The sequence below is a fragment of the Physella acuta genome, unplaced genomic scaffold (genome assembly GCF_028476545.2).
Source record: "Physella acuta isolate Inbredline_101_S28 unplaced genomic scaffold, ASM2847654v3 ptg000900l, whole genome shotgun sequence".
Lineage (NCBI taxonomy): Eukaryota > Metazoa > Mollusca > Gastropoda > Physidae > Physella > Physella acuta.
The window spans coordinates 212,906-226,080 of NW_026732417.1; the positions used below are offsets into that span (position 1 = coordinate 212,906).

The following is a 13,175-nucleotide window of genomic DNA, read 5'->3' on the forward strand; positions in this document are numbered from 1 at the left end:
ACACGAACAATAAAAATTAACAACTTTTTATTCACTGGTTAGAATAAAAGTTTGAAGAGTTAAGAGGTGTCATCAAATGTGGGTAGATAAAATACATATTGCATAATACATTAGTTAAATCACATTAAAATTATAAATTACATGTATTATGTATACAAAAAGTACATTATTAATTAATAATTTATTTGTTTTCAATATCAATTTCAAAGGCTTTAAACCATTTCCAAAAGATATTAAAATCATTAAGAAAAGGAAGTGCATTGATAACTTGCATGTTGAAAAACGAAATTTCATGTAGAAAGGAGCTAAAACACCAAAAGTAAAAAAGAAACATTGTCAATAGGACCACGGCTAGGGATAAACTAATCAAACGAAGAGAGGGTTGCTTGACGCAACTGTAGATAAATAAATAATATTATGATCGTTTTCATTCATAATCTCACAACATGAATTATGTAAAAATAGTTACTGAACACTTCTTAACTTAAAACAAATTATAGACATATTAAAGACATAAATAATAAAAAAAAAAAATAATATATAAAAACAAGCAACGACAAAAGTAGTGAAGCATGGGTTTGCACCAGACTATAATATAGCTGCTATTCTAATTTGACAATTTTTGTTTTAATTTACAGAGCAAGGTCACAATGTACAATAAAACTCAAAAAAGTGTTAACAGCATACCAACAAAGTTTAGAAAAAAAAGTTAATTTTATGATCAGCTCACTTAAAAAATAACTTTCTATATAATAGAACTTTTTTTTAGAGACTGGTGTTTTACCCTGTCTAAAGAGATGAAATAATATGAGATCTGTTAGGGTAAGTATTTAGTTTGAAGTAATCACCGAGGTACATTTTCAGCAAAATATTCCAAACATAACTCCTTAAGGACAATTTTAGAAATTATAAGTTAATTAGTGATCAAGGGTAAATTTTAAAATGACACCAAGTTTATTTTAAATCTTTGAGGCTACTGTGGTTTAGCATTAAACTGATTGAATCTTTAGAATGTACATCAACGAAATATCTAGAGAAGCTAAAAAGACTTTAATCCCAACTGGCAAGTCAAAAGCAGTAAGTTAATAAATAGAGATCAAAGCTGTAAGTACATTGGTTCAGATTACTTGCACAGCAAATACTTCTATCACATTGAAAGAGCGTTAGAAAAATAAATATCAATACAATTGCGAGGGTTTCTAATCTATTGGTTGCGCTGGTTTCTATTCTATTGGTAAATTTTAAGCACTGTAAAAAAATTTAAGATTAGGAAAACAGGTTTTTTTTAACAAATAATAAAATAATATTAGATCCATTTTAGTTTAATTTCTTTTATCTGAAATCCATTATAGCATGGATTGTCTTAAATATTATTACAACTGAAATATACAAACAAAAAACTATCACAAAATATATCTTTAAAATATATTAAAGAAAAAAAAAACAAGTTGACTTGTTAAAAAAGAAATAATTTAATTTATATGGCAACAAGAGAGTTTGTGAATAAGATAAATACATCAAAATTTCCAATAATTTAATTTTATGTTTATGGACAGGAATAGTTTCGTAAAAACAATATAAACATGAACTACGCAGACTCAGTGTCTACAAGAGCACACGTCAACTGTTTGTTTATACTCTCAACCAAATCAGTCTTGGCTGCGACAGCCTCAGCCAGCGTGGGCTGGTCTAGGGTGAACTCACTGATGGCGCCGTTCTGGTCAGGGGAGCTGGCGTAGTGGACAGTGGCTCTATCATCCATCTGGACCACATTCATAAAAGACTGAGCTGCCGTTTCTGAGACCAGCTCAAACTCTGGATGGTATTCTGGCTTGTGACAGTCAATTCTGTGCACACAGAAACAGCAGAAGGCATGCAATATAAAATGCTATTAAACACAGCATACAGTGATGTTTAAAAGTTGAATTGTTTATTTATTTTATGAATTTATTGAGGAAAAAAAGTATTACAATTTGTCCTAAGAGCATTTGGAATTAAATTATTTAATTTAGACAATTGAAAAAAGCTGACGGGTAAAAAGTGAAGAGATCTCTGACCTGTCATAGATAATCCCATCAACCTTGTGGTCTCGCAGCATTCGAATCATCTTAGGGTTGTTGTTGTCACTCCCCCAGACAAACAAGACCAGCTTTTTATTTAACACTCGGTTGATGAGGCTCATGTCTTGGAGTAAAACTTCTGAATGTAGTGCTAGGCCCTGTAAGATAGACACAATATAGATATGACCCTTTTATAGCAGCATGTTAACATTGTTTATTTACATAGAAAAAAAGTAAATTTAAAAATTATTAAAAAAAAGTATATTACATATTTTAAAAGACACCAAAAAAAAAACAATCAATGTTAGTGAGTTGCACATGTGAAAATATTTTAAATTTTACAAAAAATTTTATGCAAGAGCAAGATAAAAAATAAATAATTGTTGTAATTTCATTGATAACCAAAGTATATCGTAAGGTCATACATTTTTTTTATTTAAATCCAAATAGAACCTACCAGAAAGTTTTCAGAAACAGCAAAACCAATGCCATTTTTGAAAGAATAAGCTCGGTAGTCTTTATAAGGTGTATAGATTTTGGTCTGTCCTTGGTGTAGAAACAACACAGGGTATTTATTTTGTTTTAATTGCAGCCTGGTTGGGGGAAAAAGAATGCTTTAAATTACTTTGTAAAAAAAAATTTCAAATATTTATTTTCATTTTAACATAAAATCAAGTTCAAATTGAAAGGTTATACCTTTTTTCATGTATAAGCTTAATACAGATAAAAATTTTTTTGGACAGATCAGTTGTTATACAGCTATTGGGAATTACCAGGTGAGGTGGAAAAAGTTTTAACGCAGTTAATTTTATTTTTATATTATTTAGGTAAGGATTAATCCAAGTTCGTCAGTTCTATGCAACAGTTCAAAATTTAACCTAGCTAAATTTTAAAAATACTAAAAATTTAACCTAGCTAAATTTTTAAAATATTAAAGAACCTAAAATTTTGTGTGTATGCATAAACATATGTTAAATATTGAAGTAACAGAAAATAGTGTTTTTTTTAGTTACTGAACATGAAATAGTACATTATAAGAGATCTCTTAGGGGAGTGTAAGGACACAACCACACCTCTCCATTGCACCAGTTTAGGGTGATTTAAAAAATTTGCCATGTACGGCCACATAAGCAATGGTGCTAATTAAAAGCTTACAGTATACAAGTATCAGGATCAAAGCTGGAGAAAACAATCTTCCTGGAACCAGCGTGAGCAAACACAACCTGCAGGATGTGGTCCAGGTTTTCATTCACATCAAAGTAGTTCTCCATCTCCCAGACTTCATTCTGGGAAGACAAATACACAGAATTATAACAAGCTGTGGCCAAGTCAAACAGCCACTGGGTATTTTATCTCCTAAATTGTACACTTCACATTGCATAAGGACATAAATTATAGCATATAGCTTTACAGTGCATGAAATTTTTAAAAACATCTATTTACTTACAATATCTAGCTGCGGGTATTTAATTTCAATATCAAATCCAGTATTTTCATCAACGACTTTCAAAACTTTTTCCAATGTAGGGAATGGCTCTTTGCTTTCTTCATCTGTTTCCTCATTTATTTCTGATAGGGAAATTATATATTTAAAAAAAAAATACAATATATAATGTATACTAATAAAAAGGCACTAACTTAAATCTTATCAACCAGATGCATGTACTGACCAATATGTGAATGATCTGAAGAAAAAAGTTTCATCGACTGCAGTTGAGCTAGGGTTAAACTTTTTACAGGGATCTCAAACAACTCTGATGGAACATTGTGTTTTGTTCTCTGTACAAAAACAAAATTTGTAAAAAATTAAGCTTTTTAAAGAAATGGTAAAAATCAAATCAAAATCTGTTAAGTTAGTTTAATGGTGAAATCAATTCATTAAGTTAAAATTATAATTTACTTAGAATTAGCTTTGGAAAAGACCTAGAATAAAATAAATCTCTCTTTATTTTTTGTAATATATAAAAAGCTATTTCTATATAGACTCTAATGAAATTCCTGCAAAGTAAACGAGAATCCCGGAACACAGTTTATTACAGTACTGATAAACAATGTAAAATTGTTATACAATAACATAAAACATCTAATGGATGTTAAATTTGAATGCACAGTAACTTCATCTTTACGAATAGAAAAAAAATTATTAACATAAACAAGTTTGTCAGTCATAAGATATCTTAAAAACATAAATTAATAAAAACTTACGTTAGAATACAGAGCTTTGACAGAAAAATCATGGTATATCACAGGCTTTTTATCTCTGCTCAGTAGAACATCAAACTCTACAAAGTCAGCTCCCTGTACACCAAAACACACATTTTTAGTAAAGATGAGATATAAACACAGAATATTCTTCAAACTAGTACTTCTAATTTTTTTTTTAAAAACCATCTAAACTTACATGGCCAGCTGCTGCTGCAAAAGATGCTAATGTATTCTCTTTCAAAGGGTTGACAACTCTGTACAAGATACACAGTTACTAAACTTTAGTAAAAATCATTGAGTGTAAAAAAAAATTTCATTTTTTAATGGCGAAACTATTTACATTTTTAAATATCTATATAGGGAAAAATAAGTCTACAAGACTACAAGTGTATAGGCTAGAGGTTAAAAATGTATTATATATTTAGGTAGTACAAACTGGTGTGAACTACAGAAACAGTCTAATCAAGTGTGTGGGAAAGTCACATACTGAGAGTAGGAAACGCCCATCCCCCTGTGGCCAATGTCCAATGGCTTATCCCCTGCCTTTCTCCACTTCCAGCGCGTCTGAAAAGTTGTTTCCATGGTCATCACTAGCCCAGGTACAGGCCTTCCAATCAGGATGTCAACTGGACATAGAAAAGACAAGGACTGGCCACATTTACACTGTCTAATAACAGATTTTTAAAATTTAAACTGCTAAAAGTAAATACATACACAGAATAAGTCAATGTTGTACACAGTTAACCACTTGTAAAATTTTATTGTTAAAAAGTAATTTAAAAATTATAAAAGTATATTCTTTGATGATAATTAGCCCTTCACTTTAAACAATACACACTGATCTTTACTCATAAAACACAACATCCAATTTGAACATACATTTTCAATTATTTTTTCTATAGCTTCATTTCACAGCTACTTTAATAAATGTTTTACAGTAAATTGCTTACCCATTATTTCACCAATAGGTTTGTGATTGCAACCAATAATAGGGAATTTCCTGGAGTACTGGGACTCTTTCTGTTTGAATGGCAGGAGGTGGGCAGAGCCAACAAACTTGGGAGCTCTGTTTTGTTCACATACAAAAAAGTCTAGCTGAAATCCCTGAGGTTTGGACAAAGAGCAATCAGAAGATACATTTTATAAAAATACATTCTTTAGAAACATAGGACCTGAAATATAACTTCAGCCAGGAATAACTTTGGTTCCCAAATTATTTTTCACACATTAACATTAAAGCAAATTTGACTAAATTTTTATCATCTCAACAGATAGAAATAATGCCTACATTTTCTCAAAATAAATTTCTAAGCAGTAGAGGTTTAACTATTTTAAAATAAAAACTTTCATAATTTAAAAATGAAAAACTTGCAAATGATAAATCTAAAATAAATCTGTTAACTTAATCAATTTTTTAAATCTACAGTCTAATTAAACATACATAAGTGATTTGACATTTAATTTTAAAATCTAATAATTCTAAAAAGTAATTTTAATTAACATAATAATGAAAATGAAAAAAATCAACTTTTTAATTGAATAACTGCTGTTTAGAGAAAAACAAATTTAAACTACAGATACAAAGTGTAGTGTAGTACAAACCTCAAGTTGCGTGTCTTGCAATTGTTTACGAAACACCACATAGCTATCCTTATTATAGAGCATACCAGCTGGACCTTGGATCTCTGGTTGGCTGTCCTCATCAGCAAGATTCTGAAGATGAAGCAAGGTTTGACTGGAGATTTTTTTTTTCATCTCGCTGTGTAAAAAGTGACATCTCGGTAGGATGGGAGGATTTGTTTTTTTTAAAGGAATTTAGCAGGTGCGGTTTTCTTCATATTTATGGATTTCCTTTCATGTTTAGAGGCTGCAGAGCTTGGTTAGTGATGAGCAAGAAATGAGAACAGAGGAGGGGAAATACGTACGATCACGTCCAACTCAAGGCACCTCAAAATAATGACGCTGAAAAGTTAATTACCCTTCAGATTATTAATTAAGGAATCGACACTGGATTAATTAAGTTGTATAATTTTAAATTGTACTGTTGTATTGTTTAAAAGCCTGAAAATTGTAGTGTGTGTAAAAAATCCTAGCACAAATGGCACTATAAAATAATTAACAAAAATCTATAGAAGCAACTAACTATATAACAATGTTATAAATGCATTTAAAATCTATAGTTGTATTAAGTGAGTGTTATCTTCTTATAAGAGGGCTTGGGGGATGCAGTGGCCTAGCGGTAGAGCACTAGACTGCAAACCCAAGAGCTCAAGTCAGTAGTATGTTCCTGAGTCCACCCAGCTCTGATTTATACCAAACACATGTTAGGGAAACAAAGACAGCTAAGCATAGAGCTGACCACACTGTCCTATTGTAACAGATGAACTCTACTTCATCTGCCCAATCTGTCTTGGACACAAATGGGCAAAGATTATAACAGGGCTTGCAGTTTGTTAAACTTTTTTTTGGGTTATGTTTGAAGGTAATTTTACAAATTACATTCTATCAACTTACACATGCTAAAACATCATCCACACTACAAGGGACTGGACCATCTTGAGAATCATCGTTATCATCATTTACTGATGGATCATTCTGTGGTGAAAAGTACTTCTTATTAAATTTTCAACTAATTTTTTAATGACTGTTGTAAGCCTAAAAAAGTTCTTTAGCGTGTACTTGAGTACAAGAGCAAAAGTGAACAAACTACAAATTAAATTACAGAGTTTTAATACTTCAAAAAGAGGTTAGGGGGGCTTAGCGGTAGAGAGCAATACTGCCAACTCAAAAGTCACAAGTATGAATTTGGGTTCAGGGGAACGCCCCTGAGTCCACACAACTCTTATAGGTACCTAACTCATGTTAGGGTAAGCAAAGGCGCCTGGCATAGTGCTGACCACACTATCCCCTCATATGCCGAGGTCCCTGAAACAGATGAACTCTACTTCATCTGCCCCATGTGTCTTAGGCACAAACGGGAAAAATGATCTATTTCACAGAATAACTACATTTCTTAATCATAAATCTTTAGAACTGATGTTGTGTTTAAATGTAAATCTGATGTTCCTAATCCTATCTCAGAAACTACTGATGTTGTGTTTAAATGCAAATCTGATGTTCCTATTCCTATCTCAGCAGCTGCTGATGTTGTATGTAACCAGCCAGCGTGTGGAGATAGTGGGCTAGACCAACCTGGGATGAGTAGTCCATTGCAATACATTTGATGCTGTAAGTCTGCTCTCTGTGTCTGGCTTTCCACATGTATATTGGATTGGAATGAAGACGTATCTGAACTTCTGATTGATTGATCAGCCATCCTTTCCCAACATTAAACTCATCATCTGAAAAATAGTTCCCCATTCATTGGTTGAAAAATATATAGGCCTATTAAAATGTGTTATGTGGTTTTAATAATTGTACATATTTCTGCTTCAAATTTTAATTTTTTTTTCTACCCACTTTTGACTTTATTACAAAATAGTTTTGGCATAAAAATATTTTTATGTTTTATCTAGATGTATAATATGTAACACACACTGATAGAGAGAGAGGGGGGAAAGATAAAATTTTAAACTGCAATAACTAGAATAAAATAACATATACAATTTAAAGTTTTTACCATATTTTCCAAATACTGATTCTGGTAATTCAAGCAGGTCACAGTTTCCCCCTAAAAGTGATAAATATAATTACAGTACTTATGAAATTTAAAGCGCAAGTTTTTAACAACAACAAAATTACACTTTTGGGTAAATCTATGGTTAAAAGATTGTTTATACATTACAGCGGAATTTTTTTTATTGTATCTCTGTTACAATCAAAGCTAGGGTTGGTGCCAGGGTGGTGATACTAGCAAAAAAATATCTTCCATATGCCATTGACAAACACACAAGTAGAATTTTTTTTTAATATCTTATGTAATGGGAGATCTAACCTGTTGTAAAGTGCCGAGGCTTGATGTTTGTTTCCCATTTATACACTGTCAACCCAGGAGCTCTAGCCGTCTTTGGATCGTGGCTGCATTCACTCTTTTTCTTACTGATTTGTTGCTGCTTACACACAAAGAAGCGATAGTGATAGGTAGTATTCACTTGCAGAGCTATTGAGCACTTCCATTGTTTCCTGAGAAGAAAGGGAGAATGGAAAAAATATTTTTTTATATCATGATGGTCTGGCATTCGACTGCTAACCCTAAAGTCTCCAGTTCAGATCCCGAGCTAATTAATATGCTGGGGTCACTGAAACAGGTCACTCCACTTCCCCCATGGATCGTAAGGTTTAAAGGGTAATGAATGGATAGCTAAAATATCCTACATATCTGATTTGAATACTTTTTGAATGTGAAACTAAGTTTACTGTTTTTTAATCAGAAATTAGCAGATTGCTTTAAAAATCATTTTTGAAGTATTTTATGAGATCAAAAACAGTTTAAAGAGTATTAGCTATGTCTAAAAAAATGGTTAAAGTTAAAGCTCATATTTTTGAAAATAGACTCATATAAACCGTTTATTCATATATTTAACATGTAATTTTTTTATATCATTTTAGTTATTTTCAATTTAGTAAATTAGATAGGCCTATGCAAAATCAAATAAAATTGAGTAATTTTAACCTAAATGTAATTTAAAAATTGTTTATTAAATTGCTAACAATACAGCAACTACTTAAAATTAAAAAAACATGCAAATGTACCAGTTTTGTCCAGTGAAGTCCCTTTCCATGACAACAGCTTTTAATGGATCCCATACACCAAGGAGGGGATCATCCCCAACAACACATACAACCTGGCCTTTAAATGTCTCCACATTTACTCTAAACATAACGTTGATGCTCATTTTCTAAGTTAAGGTTCTCACAAGCTTGGTAAAGGTATACAGATCGATTTTAAATCTTCAGCTTAAAAAATGGAATCTTGACTCTTATTTGCCTCATACTGAACTAAAAAAGTCAATTTTCAAAAATTTCACATGTCAGTTGAAAGTGGTTTCTGTGGGGTAAAAATGTATTTGATTATGCCTCTATTAAAAACAAAATCATTATTAATATGCGCCTTTGTAATTATTTTCAGACTCATACACTATCCTTCCAATAAGCCTAAACTAAAAGTGAATAATCAATACAATTGATAAAAATAAATATTAAAATATATTACTGTATATCACAAGATAAGTGCCGTAGCACTATTAAGAGTCAGTAGTAACTGTTAATGAACTTTGCACCTAATCTAAAAAAATAAAAACAAAAACTAGGATAGGCAACTTGGCCTACTTCTAGTCCAGGGTCAATTTATCAACTTATTGTGTTAGTGGAATGATAATTAAGAAAATAAACTGTTGTTTTGCAATTGTTTAAAAGAATAGTAACATACAAGTTCACAAGTTATAAGAAATCTATAGAAAGGCAGTATGAGTATAAAGGAGTACTTGATATTTCCTACCACTGTCTGACAATGAACTATTCCAAATATGGGGATATAGTGAGCTAACATCAATATCTCAGTTGTATGGAGCAGTGGGAGTATTTTCCAATCAAAGATTGTTAGTACAGTTAGTTGCATGGGAAAATTTGTCTTAACATAGAATATTGGAAAATGGTAGAATATTGGAAAATGGTAGAACTAATGGGTTTTTTTTTTTAAAGAAGAGTACTTTGTAGTATTATCAGAATCAGACATGCGTATGAAAAGTTCTAAAAAAAATAGGGGTTTAAAAAAAATTATTTCAGTTTTAAGCTGTTTTTTTTAGATATAATTTTCAGGGTTAGTAATTAATTAGAGTCTAATTCATTCATTTATTAGACTTTAGGTGCTAAACTATAGATTTTCTATTAGTATTTTAAGTTTATATATAAACTTTATTTAATAGGCCTAGCTAGTGGCTAATTATAATATTTAAAAAAGGTCTATATTCTAGGTCTAACTAAATCTAGATCTAGCTAGCAAGCACTTGGTTAGGGCTGGTAATCTATCATTTTAGGTATGTAAAATCGGTCGAGGCTAGTAATGTGCGACAAAGTTGCCTCATTGTTAAGGCTTTAAAAGAAGTATATTGTGATATATTTGTGTCACATATTATAGATAATTGAATAATAAACCAAAATCAATGGCTATATATATCAATATAGGCCAGAAATTAACTTTAAACAGCAGTGTTTGCGAACAATATTTGCTATATAAACAGCCGCTATTTGTAAAATAGAGTGGCTTCCCCTGAATCTTCCGCTATAGGTTTACCAAAAAAAAAACTTAAACAAGATGGCTGTTGAAGTAAATGAGCTGTGTGGCATCTGATGAAAACATCAATAGTCTTCATTTAGGTGCCTAATATTTATTACTGAAAATTTTTAATACAATTGATTTTAAAAACAGGTAGGCCTAGAATCTAGATCGAGACATGAATGAGAATGAAACTGAAACATTTTTGTAAATTTCAAAACATAAATCTTCCTTTAAATGTGAAATAATTACTAAAATTTAATGAGGCACCTTCTTTTCACATAACAAGCCTCAGCCAATTTTGACCAGCCAAAGGGCCTAGGCCTAGTTTTTTATTTTTATTTTCATGCATAGGCCTAGTCACTAATCACCTACTAGATCTAGATCTAGAATCTAGCAACTACTAGGCTAATCAAGTAATCAAATCTTATTTTGGTTATTTTATTATTTTATAATGCATTTGTTGTTCTTACTCTGGAATTTACGTTAAAAAACACAATTACAAGTTGAAACAAGATCCAGAACAATCATTAAGAATAAGAACTAGATCTAGAATCTAGATCTAATTCTAGACTCTAGATTATCTACTTCCAGATCTAGCATAGTCTAGTTTGGCAAAGCTCTGTCGACTTTATAACATAACCTAACTGAACTTAGACCAAAAGGTTAAGATATCTGTATTTTACTAGATCTAGTTATCTCCCCTGTAAAATATTTTGCCCAGCAAATTAACCCTTTTTTTGCTCTGATGCGAATATTATAGTAAATATAAAAACTAAGTAGATTCTAGATCTAGATCTATGTTCTTTCTAATTATTTTAGTATGCTAAAGAATTAAAACTTACTATTAAAGGTTTTATCTGTATTCTTTAATATTATAAATAAATATGTGTAGTACTCCCCCTCCGTAGCTCTTCAATTTTAAAGGCCTGGAAGATGAATTAGGTTAAAAACTTAAAAACTATTACCGGAATTTACATAAATAAACAACATATTATGTAACCTAGACTTTATTGTCATTCTGAAAATATACAGAAATCTGATCTAGGTCTAGATCTAGATCTAGGCCCATAATAAATCTAGAATCTATATCTATTATAATAATATAAAAACTATATCTTTATCTCTATTGTGAACAATAATAATATGAGTGGTGCAGATGATGGAATCACGGAGATTTTCCCAGTAATGATAAAAAAAATTAAAAATATTAAACTATTTAATTATTTTTATTAATTAATAATTATTTATTGTATATATTATTATTATTAGGATTAGATTAGGCCAAGTGAAATTTAATATTCCCTATTAAATTACTATTAATTTATTTTATTAATAATATTAAATATAACTTAATAGTATTAATAGGCCTAATTAATAACTAATTATTAATCAATTTTAATATTTTATTTTCATTATTTTATTTACTATGTAATACATAGTACATAGTCATACTCATACATAGTATGTATGAGTATGACTATCTCACACTATCATTATGCTATGTTTAAGTAGAGATCTATGTTATGTTATGTAAGCCCTAGTGAGTGTTGTAATAGTAAATAATTGTGTGTACTATGTTTAAGAATAAGTTAGTTAAGTATTATTATAATTATATTAAGTTAATTGGGACCTAAGTAATGCTCATATAGGATAAACTAACCCATAAACATACTTTCATTTATGTAGAGATGAATGCTGATTTCAAATTTTGTGAATATAACAAATTATATATTCAATTTCAGCACTACAAAACATACAAAGCTTGCCAATCTAAAGCTTTCATAACTGGGTCCATTACATTATTAGGAGGTAAGAAAATCAGAACACCCTGGTTATAAATCTAGTAGTTTTTTTTTTTAAAGTGTACTTTCTTGCTAAGGTAGACAATGTTCATATATTAGGTTAATAAAGTTAAAGGGTTAGATTTGGAGAGTAAAGTGTATAAGGGTTTGGCTTATCATTTTTTGTAGCTACTATAACATCAACAGTTATTCAATGTAATTGTATTGATAATTTTTCAGACTTTATTGTAAATTAATATTTTTCAATTAAAATGTCACTTTTTTAAGCTGCTGCATGTACCTATCTTCTCATGGAGCAACTGTTTAAGAAATACAAACCAAATATTAGCAAAAACTGGCTAATGAGTCTACCATTTTTAGTTGGAGTGGGATCAGCTTATGTTATTACTATGAGAAAAACAACTCAGTGTCAAAATATGTGGATGGCTATGGAAGAAAGACATTCAGTTTTAACACCTGCTCAAGGTTTGTAATATAACCAGTGCTGAAGATATTGTTCTCTAAAGTGATGTAAAATTATAAATTATGAGGTTCATTAAGTGTTTCACAAAGTACAACATACATAGTAACTAGTTCTTTAGGTGTAAAATTTTTTTAAATTAGTAACAGTTCAAAATTGTCCAGTAAGCATAAATAATTGTTGGAGCTGATATATTCTCTTAATATATATAATGTTCTGCTCTCTGTGCAGACATTACTACTATTCATCAATAACTCCAATCCATCTTTATTTCCTCTTTAGAGAGATTACAGTCCAGAATGAAAACTGCAAACTAAAGAAATCTTGACACAGCTTCCTACAAACCACCAATGCAAAAGTTCAACAGAATATTAATTTGGCTATGATTGTAAGCTAGTATTAAAATCTACCATTTAACTTGTTTTTACACT

The 13,175-nt window shown here is 30.4% G+C and overlaps 2 protein-coding genes across 4 annotated transcripts; one reads left to right on the forward strand and one right to left on the reverse strand.

Annotated features, from left to right (window-relative positions):
• Window positions 1-22: 22 nt before the first annotated feature.
• LOC131953020 (glycerophosphocholine phosphodiesterase GPCPD1) lies at window positions 23-11,404 on the reverse strand. 3 transcript variants are annotated; one of them, XM_059316001.1, is made up of 17 exons: window positions 11,325-11,404; window positions 8,958-9,252; window positions 8,200-8,387; window positions 7,885-7,935; window positions 7,458-7,606; window positions 6,780-6,860; window positions 5,868-5,978; window positions 5,216-5,369; window positions 4,753-4,891; window positions 4,462-4,519; window positions 4,266-4,358; window positions 3,731-3,839; window positions 3,508-3,629; window positions 3,216-3,346; window positions 2,518-2,653; window positions 2,058-2,218; window positions 23-1,847 (listed from the first exon to the last, which is right to left on the reverse strand). In XM_059316001.1, the coding sequence occupies exons 2-17, from the start codon at window positions 9,098-9,100 to the stop codon at window positions 1,589-1,591; spliced, it is 2,085 nt and encodes a 694-aa protein (XP_059171984.1). In that variant the 5' UTR covers window positions 9,101-9,252; window positions 11,325-11,404; the 3' UTR covers window positions 23-1,588. The 3 variants fall into 3 exon arrangements, with proteins under 3 accessions (XP_059171984.1, XP_059171985.1, XP_059171983.1); XM_059316002.1 differs by lacking the exon at window positions 11,325-11,404 and adding an exon at window positions 10,953-11,041; XM_059316000.1 differs by lacking the exon at window positions 11,325-11,404 and adding an exon at window positions 9,418-9,715.
• A 33-nt stretch (window positions 11,405-11,437) lies between these two features.
• LOC131953022 (uncharacterized) lies at window positions 11,438-13,166 on the forward strand. The gene is made up of 4 exons (XM_059316004.1): window positions 11,438-11,664; window positions 12,225-12,291; window positions 12,552-12,749; window positions 13,027-13,166. Exons 1-4 carry the CDS (start codon window positions 11,626-11,628, stop codon window positions 13,059-13,061), a joined length of 339 nt encoding a protein of 112 aa, XP_059171987.1. The 5' UTR covers window positions 11,438-11,625; the 3' UTR covers window positions 13,062-13,166.
• The last annotated feature ends 9 nt before the right edge of the window (window positions 13,167-13,175 follow it).

What these genes read in the sequence shown, in the direction of transcription:
- LOC131953020 (XM_059316001.1), bottom strand. Translation starts at nt 9,100, where the DNA reads ATGAGCATCAACGTTATGTTTAGAGTAAATGTGGAGACATTTAAAGGC. An exon ending in GACTTCACTGGACAAAACTG is followed by an intron (nt 8,388 to 8,957) that starts GTACATTTGCAT and finishes CTTTCTTCTCAG; the next exon opens with GAAACAATGGAAGTGCTCAA. An exon ending in TTGCAGCAGCAGCTGGCCAT is followed by an intron (nt 4,359 to 4,461) that starts GTAAGTTTAGAT and finishes TTTGGTGTACAG; the next exon opens with GGAGCTGACTTTGTAGAGTT.
- LOC131953022 (XM_059316004.1), top strand. Translation starts at nt 11,626, where the DNA reads ATGAGTGGTGCAGATGATGGAATCACGGAGATTTTCCCA. An exon ending in GAATCACGGAGATTTTCCCA is followed by an intron (nt 11,665 to 12,224) that starts GTAATGATAAAA and finishes ATTCAATTTCAG; the next exon opens with CACTACAAAACATACAAAGC. An exon ending in GTCCATTACATTATTAGGAG is followed by an intron (nt 12,292 to 12,551) that starts GTAAGAAAATCA and finishes CACTTTTTTAAG; the next exon opens with CTGCTGCATGTACCTATCTT.